We start from the raw sequence: 12,060 nt of genomic DNA, 5'->3' as shown, positions 1-12,060 counted from the left end.
TTGCCACGCACGGGCTTTTGCAGTGAGCCGGGGCTACTCTTTGTTGTGGTGCGTGGGCTTCTCACTGCGGTGGCTTCTCTTGTTGTGAGCATGGGCTCTAGGCGTGCGGGGTTCAGTAACTGTGGCACTTGGGCTCAGTACTTGTGGCTTATGGGCTCAGTTGCTCCGAGGCATGTGGGATCTTCCTGAACCAGGGCTCGAACCTGTGTCCCCTGCATTGGCAGGCGGATTCTTAACCACTGCGCCACCAAGGAAGCCCCTTAAGGTCCTTTTAATTTCCCCAAAGCACTTGGCACCTTGTAGATGTTCAACAAGAGCCTGGTGAAAGAATAGCCACAAAGTGTGGTAGGTCAGAGACAGCTTGAAACTAAGTTTGCAGGAGGGATATGAAGAGCATTTTCCAGGCAAGTCTGAGACCCGTTACCTCTGGAAGGCAGTCGGGGAATCAGGGAGCCCCCTGCTCCCAAAGGATTACCTTGGAGATGAAGGGGAGGGAGCAGAGAGTGAATGAACTCTTGGCCTTTATTAAAAAGAAGGCAAGGAGAGTCCCACTCCCCAGACATCCCCTGGAATAGACACACTGTAGGTCGGGCTATGGGAGGTCAGATGAACAGGTGGACCCTCTGGACAAGGGCAGTCCCAGGGCAGGGGGCACGCACCTGAGCACCTGAAAGACCCTCGAGAGTGAAAGAAAGCAGAGCACAGAACACACGACCTGTGTGCCCAAACACATGCCAGGGGGACCCCTCCCTGCAAGGGTGGGCGAGGGATCCCTGGAGCTCCGGACCCCCAACCAGCGGGTGGAACCTGTGAAAGGCTGAATCCCGACCTCCTAGACACAGAACATTTGGGGGCTTCTCTGTCTTCTGGGAAACAGGATGTGGTGATTGCAGGCTTGGGCTGAAAGGATGCGGCTAAAGAGGTAAATGGGGATTTGGTGCTCTTCCTTACATGGGGTTCCTGTGAGGATGAGGGAAGTGGGAGCTGCCCGGATCCAGACTCCTTACTCTGGGCTAGAGCAGCTGTGGGCACCGTGGCAGAGCGCCTGGGGGAAGAGGTCTGTTTCCCATCAGGCCGGAGGGACGCTGAGCCTTCAACCTCATGGGAAGTGGGCCTGGGGAATGGGATGGGGTGGGCTTGACTTGTTTTCTGTTTGTGCTTCAGTAGAACACCTTCTCCAGATACGCATTCAGGAACATCCCCGAGGGGTCCAGCTTTTCTCGGATGGCACAGAACTTCGGAAAGGCAGGATACATTTTCTCGAAGTCCTTCCGGGTGCAGTTGTGGGCCTGAGGAAGCAACCAGATACAACAGGCCTCGTTCCCTGGAACCACCATTGCAGCGGGGCTGCAAACAGGCCCCCACGTCTGGATGCCTGCATGTGTGACGCTGCTACCCCCAGGCACACACAAGCACATACGTGCACGCATTCATTCACATGCACCTATAATGTAGAGACCCAAAGAGGAGGGAGGAAGTTCTTGGAAAGTAAAGAAGGAAGGTGTTAAAATGCAGCATTAAACTTCCCGTTCCCTTTGCCACCTGGCAGTGTGTGAGTGGAGAGGGCTCTGGCCCCAATTCAACTGCTACTTAGTAAGTAAGTCCCGTCACCTCTGAGAGACCCCTAGTTTCCTGTCTGTTAAATAGACCCACCACCTTATCCTGCTCGTAGGGTTACTATGAGAATTAAATAAAATGAAAGGTGAGGAAGTTTTCTGAAAACTCAGAGAATTAGTCACTGGGCTGTTGGAACATGAGTGCAGAGGGAAGATGGGTCTGGTTAGGGTCGTGGGGGCCCTCCTTCCTGTCACTTGCTCAGCCCAAGTTTCCCCACATCTAAGCCTTGGGCAGGCAGGGCAACTGGGAGGAGAGGCGCCCTCTGGTGGAAGCCTCAGCTCACAGCAGCTGCCCAGCTGGCAACCCCCATGAAACATCCTACCTTGGCCCAGTGGGGCCTGCCCCCCACCTTCTTCATGATGGTCTCGTAGGCCAGCCAGTAGTCCAGCCGCGGCACGTCCTTGCCGTAGGGCCTGGGGAGGGGGCAGAAGGAGGTGAGGCCCTGTCTCTGCTTTGCACGGTCCCACCCACTGTTATCAGGCACCTTGCCTGTGCCCTCAGGACATGGACAGCAGTGACCCAGCACCTTGAGGGCTTCTGCTCAGAAGGATTTGGAAAAGGTTTACATCCTCTTGCATATTTTTTAACTGGTCACTGAAAGTTGTCATGAGTTTAAATAATTTTAAAGATTTGTGTGTGTGTATGTATATATATATATATATATACACACACACACACATATATATGTATGTATATTTATATACTCATGTAGCTTGAAGATTTCAATTTTAAATCTAAATATTTTAAAATGTAAATCAAAAAAACTTAATGTAAAGATTACTTTAAGGAGATATATATATATATATATATACACACACACACACAGACACACACACACACACACACACACACACACACACACACACCCCTTAAAAATAAACATTTATATCAGAATCCCCTCATTGATGTATGGAAAGCATGGCCATATAACCTAGTTGGTCAGTCCTGCAAAGTCAGATTTACTGACAGAAAAAAGCGAAGTCAGAGCTTTAAAAAATTCAAATGTTACTGATGCAGCCCCATGGCAACTTTCTCACTTCTGAATTGACATGCACAGGTAGGGATAAGATAGACAGACAGATGTGGATGAGGCCGGCTGCAAGTTTGTCCCTACATGAAATAAGCCGCCTCTCATTCAGTACGTGTTTCAGAAACTCTCTTCTGGCTTCGGGGACTCCCGCCAGGACAGCGCCTTCTTGAATTGGCCCTTGGGATCCCTTGAGTTTGGGGTTTTTTACATGCTGGAGAAATACAGCATAGTAAGATTCAGGCTGGGAGAGAGTATATTTGTCTTTTGCAAAGTCAGAGAAGGGCTATTATCAATGGGGGATGGGAAGGAAGGAAGACGTGTCTTAGGCAGGAAGATTTAGAAAAGAGGAGCTTCTTAAACTGTCCACGTCCATAAGCCTCATACAAGAGATTACTGCGCAACTAATCAGGAAAAAACGCAGTCGTGAGCTTAAGGTATCGGCACAGGGCCTGGTGGAGCCGGTTAAGATGGGCAAATGCATCCAGGCCTGATTCTCTTTTTGGTTGAACTGAAACCTGGCCTCAGAATCCTTCTCGACACAGTTCCAGGCTCTCGGAATCACTGACTAGGGCAGGCACATGAGATAGCATAGACTTGTCATTCAGTAATATCAGCTCCACAAGTAGTAGCTACGCATATTAACATTAACGTTAATATTACATATTCATTAATATTAATGACTGCATTAACATAACATAGGCTAGAAAGGGTGGTCGTAGGAACTCGAAGGAGAGAAAGACGATTTTCTGCGGCCAGGATCAGGGAAGTCTCCCGGGAGAGGGTGGCGTTTGAACTGGCCTTGAAAGCTGGGGAAGGAGAGGGGTCCCTTCGAAGCAGGGTGGCAGGGTGGGGGTAGGGAGCCCAGCCTCACCCTGCCCCCTCCACGAGCTGCTCACCTGTACATGATGATGTTCATGTAGCAACTGTCGCGCTGGAAGCAGGGGCTCAGCAGGATGTCGTCCCCCCGGGTGAAGCGCACCTCCACGGGGTAGTGGGCCACCACCTTGGGGTGCGCTTCCAGCATGGCCTTCAGCTCCAGCAGGGCCTCCTTGGTCTTCTCTCTGCACTCGGCCCAGGGGGATGGAACCCAGACCTCAAGAAGGGGCCTCCTGAGCTCCCATGAGGCTCTGCACGGCTTCCCAGCCTTGGGGGGCCTCAGGGATCCCGGTCCCCAGGAGGCCCCTTCCTCATGGCTGCTCTCAAAGTCCTCCTCACAGAAGAGGAGACCTACCAACTGCTCCCAGCTCAGGTCCCAGGGCCCCCGCCCAATCGGGGGCTCCCCTTGGGTCTCTGACCACAGCTGTCCCATGCCCCGGCCTCCTCTTCTTCAGACAGAGTCAGGTCACTCTGATTCCAAGACTTCTACTTTTTCTAATAGTCCTTCCCCAAGAGTGTGGTGGTCTCAGCCCCTGAACATGGTAACAGAGGCATCCCTTAAGCCCTGGGCACCAACCCCCCCACCACCTTTTCTTGGAGAGGGACAAAGAGGGGCAATTCAGAGAGAAAGCTGCAGTGATCTGGGCTACAGACCTAGCCTCAGTCCCGAGGGGGGTGTGTCCCTCGGAACTGAGATGCAGAGTACCAGCCCCCAGCCTGCTCCATGGACTCTGCCGACCGAGGGACAACGCAGGCGACAGTCTTTCAGAAAAACCAGATGCTGGCCAGCCTGCTGTTACCCGGCTGCATGGCTGGAGAGGAGCTGATGGGGAAAGCGGAGGGGATCCCCTGGCTGGTCTCCCTGAGAGTCACAATGGTGCAAGGGCACCAGATGGGGATTCAGAGCCTCCAGTTTGCCCCCCGCTAATAACAGGTAGAACGGGGAGCCTGGTTGGCAGTGTACGTGCTAGGGCAGACCCCAAGGGAATCTGTTTGTTGCCGACCCACCCGCAGGCTGGCCCACGCAGCCCCTACCTGGGGATGGCCCAGTCCTGCACGTGTTGCTTGAAGCGGCACTCGTAGGTGAAGATCTTGTGGCTGCGGTTGCAGTTTTCCTTCTTCCCATTGAACAGGAGCCAGAAGAAAAAGCGGTTGATCCAGCCCACGAGGCCTGGGAGGAAGGTGCTGGGGGGGCAGGGCAGAGGGGCCTGTGATCATCGTATTATCCAGCAGTGAGTGAGCGCCGGCTGTTTGCTGGGCGCCGGGCCGAGTCCTTTACAAACCAGGACTTCATTCTCCACATACTCTGCCACGTACGCTTACCTACAGCCTGGAAATCCCTCCAGGGAATGTGCATATCGCCCCTCCATCACTCTCTCCACGGCTGCCCCGTGATCCAGTTATGGATTTTATCTCACATTTTATCCCTCTCTTCCCCTTTAATGACTAGGTTATTTTCAGGGTTTGGGTTTGGTGAAAAACGCAAACTGTGATTAAAAAAAAAAAAAACACGTAACATAAAATTTACCACCTTAACCATTGTTTAAGTGTACAGTTCAGTAGTGTTAAGTATATTCACATCGCTGTGTGGTGCATCTCCAGAATCTTGCAAAACTGAAGCTCTGTCCCCACTAAACAACAGCTCCCCATTGCGCCCTCCCTCCAGCCCCTGGCAACCCCCATTCTACTTCCTGTCTCGATGAATTCGACTACTCTGGGTGCCTCATAAAAGTGGAATCACACAATATTTGTCCTTTTATGTGTCTGGCTTATTTCACTTAGCATAATGTTTTCAAGATTCATTCACATTGTAGCATGTGTCAGGATTTCCTTCCTTTTTAAGGCTGGATCGTATTCCGGTGTACGGACATACCCCATCTTGTTTATCCAGTCATCCGTCGGATACCTGTGTTGCTTCCACCCTTTGGCTGTTGCAATAATGCTGCTGTGAGCACAAGCGTGCAAATATCTCTTTGAAATCATGCTTTCAGTTCTTTCTGATATATCCTCAGAAGTGGAACTGCTGGGTCATATGGAAATTCTATTTTTAAGTTTTTGAGAAACCTCCATACTGTTTTCCCCAGCGGTTGCACCATTTTACATTCCCACCAACAGCGCAAAAGGGTCCAATTTCTCCACATCCTCGCCAAAACCTGTCATTTTCGGTGTAGTACCACCACATGCCACACCATCACAAAGGTCTTTGTACTTATATCCTTACCAGGTTGTTGGGGCAAAGGGCAGGCAGAGTTTTAATTTCAGCTGCCAGTTTAATTTCCACAAGGACTGTAGTAATTCACCCTCCTTCCACACCTGGCCGTCCTGGGAGGAGCTGATTGTTGTAAGCGGCCAGTGGGGGCCAGTGGCCTAGCATGGGGGCTGGGCTTATGGATTCTTGTGTTTGGAAATGAGCTGCCCAAGGAATTGCAAAGGGAAGGCTCTGCGCTTCTTGGGCCACGAAGGAGCTGTCACCTGGCTTTCTGCTCTGGGAAACTCATTCACCAAGTCACATTCTTCCAAATGTATACTTACACACACACACACAGATTAAAGTTCATTTTTTTTGTCTTTATAAAAGAAATCAATTTTCACTGTAGATGTGTTGGGAAGCCAAGAAAGCAAAATCAGCCTTCTCCTTGCTTCTCCTTCTCCTGCAGGGGTTGGGAGGGTGAAGGGTACACGCTGCAGGGGCTGGAAGGGGAGGAGAATGCTGTCTCTCTCAAGGCAGATGCTCTCTAGTGTCCCAGGCCAGCATGGCCATGGGGCAGCTCCCACCGGCCCCAGGGCACCAGGCTGTTCTCAGCACAGGAGCTGAGCTTGGCCCTCGTCCTGGCTGACCCTCCAGGGATCTGTTCCTGAGAAAGCCTGTCTCTCTGTCCTGGTCAGCCAGGGCCAACACCATCACCCCTACAGTTGACCACTACTGAACACCTCAAGGACAGAGACCAAGCTTTTCGTTAGCATTTCCTACACAAACACTATGAGCCTCCCCTAGGTGCCAGGCGTTCTTTGGGTCTCTGAGGATTGACAGTGACAGGACAGACAGCATCCCTGCCCTCATGGGGCTACAGTGAGTCTGATCGCAAAGCAGCCATTAAGTCACCAGGTACCCAATCCATTATGTTAGTTTTCATTCCCGCATCCTTGGGCACATAGTTCAGCGAGAGGCCCAGAGCTGCAGGGATGAGGCTGAGTGGATGCAGTTTCCAGAAGACATGAAAAGGGGGGCCACATGGGCTGTGCTCAGAGGTCACAGAGCTCCCCCGGAGCATCCGCCCTGGCTGGGATGTGCCAACTGTGATTTACAGCCCAATTTATTTAGATGCTCTCTGGGCCCGGACTCCACAGACACAAGCACGTAAAGCTGCCAGGCTGCTGTGATGGAAGGGGAGAGAAGCTGGCTGGGCATTTTCCACTCTCACCCCCGATCCGTTATCTGATGGAGCGATGGCCTCTAGGCTGGACTCACCATCTTTAAAAAGACACCAAAGTCCTCAAGATGAAAGACTAGATGGCTACATTTGATAAAATTAAATACAGCTACACATCATAAAACACCATGAAAGTGAAAGATAAGACACCAACAGGGAGAAGGTGATGCAACACACATAACCAGCAAAGGACTGGTGCTCAAGATACATGTAAATAAAACTGTACAAAACACTAAGAAAAAAACAAGCCAATTTTTTAAAAGAACAAAGTGCGTAAACGGGCACCTCACAGAAGAGAAATCTGAAAGACCAATAAACTGAAAAGCTGGGCAGCCTTGTTAATAATCAGGGAAATAAGAATTAAAAACCATAATGAGGTACCATTTAACACATAGCACACAAAAATTTAAAAGCCTGACAGGTCCAATTTTGTCCAGCTTTTGGAGGACAGAGAATCTTACAGCGCTTGGCAGTTAACTCGGTATTACTACTTAGGAGAACAACTTGATCTTATAAAACTAAAGATGCTTATACTTGGTGACCCAGGAATTCCACTCATGATTATATACTCAAGACATCAGAAGCAAATTTCCAGAATGCTCACAGGAACGTTGTTTGTAATGGACAAAAAAATTCCTGGAGACAACCCAAATATCCACCAACAAGAGCATGGATACATACATTGTGGTAAATGCGTACGGTGAAACATGAATAATCACAGCTATTCATATCAACATGGAAAAATATCACTATCAAAGCTGAATTACCAATTTTTTCTTTCAGGATTCAGAAAACTACAGTATCAGTAAAAGCAAGAGAATGATAAGCATGAAGTTTGAGGGGGTGGTTTACCTTTTGGGGGAGATACTGTGATCTGGGAGTTCCACCAAGAGGACTCCAATTTTAGTAGCGTTGTCTCACTCCTTAATACGGTAGCAACAACAAGATGTGGGTGCTTACTCTATTAGTCTTTATATTTTAACTTTGTGTTGCCTATATTATTTCCATGTATGAAACATTTCAAAAATCTTTATCTGATGCCATTCCATGTCTTGGCTGGGTACAGAGTCACCACTCAAGGCCCCATAAAACCTTCCCCATCACTCATAGTTACGTGTTTGGTGGCAGACATGGGGCCTGAGCCTGAGCACAGACTTCAGGCTGGGAAGGAGGTAAGAAACAGGACAATACGAAGCTTCACGACACCTGTGAGCCGGGGAGTGAGGCTTGGGCACTGGTATTTTTTTAAAAGCTCCCCAGGGTTGAAAACCCCTGCTCTGGACCCAGGAGACAGACTCAGTTTGCACAACTAGGTAGGATGTTGTTCTTCTGATGGACCACATCTGCAACAGTATATGGCAGGTGCTGGGAAAAGAGACACTTGCATTCCTACCTGATCCAGAGCAGGAACTCCAGTAAATAGAATCCAACAGCATAGTCCCAAAACCAGTTGGCCGAAGAGGAGGGAGGCTGGGAAGCAGAATTTGTGGTCAGTCTGGGGCCAGAGATGAGTGTCTCCTTAGAGGGAGATGTGTCCCAGGAGAGGCTGTGTGTGTGTCCTGGGGGAAGGGTGACCCACCTGCCAGGATGACTGAAAGCCTCACTTCCTACCGCTGATTCCCATGCCCTATCCCCTCGGTTTCATGCTTTTTTATATGTTCAGGTATTCCTGTATTTTGCACAAGACAAAACTGTGCCTCTGTCCCTCCTCTTCAGAGCCCATGGGCCGGGTGTCCAGCAATCATCCTTTATGAGCCCTACGCCAGCCCCTTACACACAGTAGGTGTCCTGGCTTGTGCCTGACTTGTTCAATCAACATCATCCTAAGTGATGGTTTTGTTTTCTTCTGCTGAGAAGGTCACGGTGGGCAGACAAAACCTAGGGTTTCTTCACCTGTACGGTTGGGGGTGGGAAAGATGGGGGTGCTGGAGGGAAGGTGGGATGTATTAGCTGGCTTCTGAGGTCTAGCCCGGCTTCCTAGGACTCAGCCTATCCTGTCCTGCCCACACCTCTGTCCCCTGTTCCCCTGCCCCACATCTAGAGTGTCTCTTGACCTCACCCCTACGCATCCCTCCCCGCAGACACATGGACCCTTGCTGGGCCCACCTTCCTTCTTCCTTCCACCCTCTGGCCTTTTGTGCTTCTCTCCTCAGGCTCAGTGATGCTCACCCATGCTTTTCCTCTCACTTCTCACGACACATCAGCACGAAAACAGGCGTCAGGCGCCCTGGGAGCTGGCGGGGGTGGGGGTGGGGACGTGTGGGAATGGCGGGCTGTGTGTGAGGAGCGGAAGATGCCCCGGCTACCTTGTTGGTGTGGTCCTGGTAGATGACGCTGACGTTCTCGCTGTGCGGGAACCAGAGGAAGCGGAAGTATTCGGATTTTTTCAGGTGGCTGTCCAGGTTGTCAAGAACCTGTCCGAGGCAGGAGGGAGAAGCAGAGATTGTATTGGTCACAGGATGACGGCGGGGATGCTGGGAGCCAGAGCCCACCATCAAAAGAAAATACCTGAACTTGTCCTAACATTGCCAAATAGCACAGAATGTGTCTTATAAGATGCTGGACGTTAACAATATCCACTTACAGGTGGACTTCCTTTAGTAACTTAGAGGACAAAAATGACTTCTCATTTGTGCTGGCTTGAGTAATTACTATCTACGTAAGTTTGCGCAAGTGCCTCAGTTTCCTTATCTGTAAAGTAGGATTAATAACAGTACCTATGTCAGGATTGTTATGAAGATTAAATGCATTCGTGCTTAGAAAGTGCTTAAAACGGTGTCACAAGCTTGGCGAGCCCTGTACAGGTACAGGCTGCTGCTGCTGCTATTACATTGTCATTGTCATCATCGCTCATCCCCACAAGGCCTGACATGTCGAGGGCCCTCAATGAAATGGACAGGAGAGCCTTGCTCGAATACGGCTCATCATTTGCACACGTGGAAATAACGTCGCAGAGCCAATCATGTCTCCTTGACATCCATCAAGCTGATACAGGACAAGTTCTGAGCCAAAGCAGAGACGGATTTGGGGTTTGACAGGCAGCTGGGAGGTAGGGGAGGAGCAGTGGTCTTGGAGTAAGTTCTGGATTCAAGTGCTGGCTCCGCAGCTGCACGACCTTGCAGGAACCCCATCCCCTTAGCCTTGGTTTTCCCACCAATAACATGTGGGCACTTGTGCAGATGAAATGAAATAACCTATGCTGAAGCTTCCGAGTCGAGTGCCTGCCACGTGGCCTGTGCCCAGTGGAGAGTCTTGTTTCTGAATGTGAGCAATGCTGCCACACATTTAGGGCCCCGGCCCTATTCCCCACCCCCCGAGTTCTCAGCTGTGAGTCTCAGGAAGCCCTCTGAGGCCTCTGGGCAGCGTGTCTTCATCTGTAGAAACAAGACCTTAATAGTTTTCCTTCCTTCCTCCCTCCCTTCCTTCCTTGACTGTTGTGAGGACCAAGGGAGTTGATGGATGTGAAAGCAGTTTATAAGCCGTTAAACACAACTTGTGATTTCCACATCTGTGAAGCCAAGATGAAGCGCTGAGATGAGCCCACCTAAAACTTCAGTTTGGAGCACCTGGGAGCAGTGGGGGAACTTTAGAATTCTGGATCCTTGTCATCACTTCAGGGAGGCCCCCTAACTTGTTAACCGATGTTTGATGGGGCCTGGGGGATACAGGAATGGGTTGCCTTCCAGTGACCCGGCTGCCATGCTAAACCTCCCCCGGCCCATGCCAGGCCCAGGCTGCCGGTCACCCTATTGCATCTCCGCACGTGTCTCTCCAGTCTTCCCTATAATCCGCTCCTGCTGCCAAGGACGGTGGCTGACTTAGCTGCCTTCTTCGCTCTCACCGGCCCTCTCGCACTACCTCATAATTTGCTCCATTTTTCATCTCTCCAGACAATGTCACAGGGAAGCATCCCAAAACACAGCTCAAAAATCCCCAGCAGCGCTCCATTTCCTACGGAATCGAGCCCAAACAGTTCAGGACTAAGAAGCCTCCTTTTACAGACACTGTCCGGTACCTTCACCACTGGCCACGAGTGACAGTGGAGCACCTGGAAAGTGTGGGATCTGAACTGAGATGTATTGTAATTTTAAAGCTCCATGTAAATCCGCCCCCCCCCGCCCCAAAGCTCTCTCCTTCCATTCTATTTATATCACATCCATCCCAGAAGTATATTACAGGTATTGAAGCATACATCTGTCTCTGAAATTCATCAAGCGTCTCCTATAGGTCAGTGACGATTTCATTCATATTTAGTTTTTCCCCGAGGGCAGAGATCAGCAAATTTTCTTTCTGTAAAGGTCCAGATAGTAAATATTTTAGGCTTTATCGTCTCTGTTCCAGCTACACAACTCTACCATGGTAGTGTGAAAGCAGCCACAGAGGATACATTAACAAGGAGCGTGGCCGTGTGCCAATAAAACTTTATTTACAAAAGCAGGCAGTAAGCCAGCGCTTCTCTGCGGGCCGTAGTTTCCCAACCCCTTGCCCTAGAGTTGCTAGCATAGCTCCTTGGACACAATAAATGCGGGAGGGCCCTCTGATTCCTTATTTGAAGAGGAGAGCCTTTTCTGCTGGGCTATAGACCTGGGGAAAGTTCAGGAAGAAACTCCAGAACCCTGTTACTATCACTTCCTTCCTGACTGGGTGGTGGACCCATGACCCATCACCTGCGGGCAGAGCTGATTTTCTCCTGGGAGAGCAGGGAACACAGTCTGGGGCTTGGATGGAGGATGGGGCTAGGACACGAGAGAGCAGAAAATCCCCCATTTCCTCGTGTACCAGCATCCAAGGCCATCCTATATTGCCCAGAATCTTAGCAGTAAATGTAATGGTGCCCCTTTCTCAGCTCTGGTGACTGAGAGATGCGTGCCCAGATTTCCACCCCGAATGGAGTGATGAGAGCCACTGTCACATAACATTTTGTGCCTCTCTCCTGACCTCTGTCATTTCTTTTCCTCCCTGAATTAGAGGGACAAGGCATATCTTTTTCCCTGACACTAAACTCTAAGTTCCTGGAGGCATGTACCACGCACGCTCCAGCTCTGTACCCTCTGTGCTCCCTAACTTCGCGTGGAGTGGTGGCTGAAGGCTGGAGCCCACCCAAGG

The 12,060-nt window shown here is 50.4% G+C and overlaps 1 protein-coding gene across 2 annotated transcripts in view; it reads right to left on the bottom strand.

Annotated features, from left to right (window-relative positions):
• Nucleotides 1–523: 523 nt before the first annotated feature.
• LOC309964107 (L-gulonolactone oxidase) overlaps nt 524–12,060 on the bottom strand; it is a 28,945-nt gene continuing 17,408 nt past the window's right edge. For both annotated transcript variants that reach the window (XM_082842783.1, XM_082842784.1), the window contains exons 7-12: nt 9,261–9,368; nt 8,348–8,424; nt 4,559–4,708; nt 3,544–3,708; nt 1,940–2,030; nt 524–1,289 (exon numbers count right to left, since the gene is read on the bottom strand). In XM_082842783.1, the coding sequence (XP_082698909.1) occupies nt 1,161–1,289; nt 1,940–2,030; nt 3,544–3,708; nt 4,559–4,708; nt 8,348–8,424; nt 9,261–9,368 (720 nt within the window). In that variant the 3' untranslated portion in view covers nt 524–1,160. The remainder of the gene's footprint in view (nt 1,290–1,939; nt 2,031–3,543; nt 3,709–4,558; nt 4,709–8,347; nt 8,425–9,260; nt 9,369–12,060) is intronic.

This window comes from Leucopleurus acutus (assembly GCF_964270905.1).
Source record: "Leucopleurus acutus genome assembly, chromosome: 7".
Taxonomy (NCBI): domain Eukaryota; kingdom Metazoa; phylum Chordata; class Mammalia; order Artiodactyla; family Delphinidae; genus Leucopleurus; species Leucopleurus acutus.
Note: the sequence above shows the minus strand (reverse complement) of the source record. Positions and strands in the feature narration are given on the sequence as shown.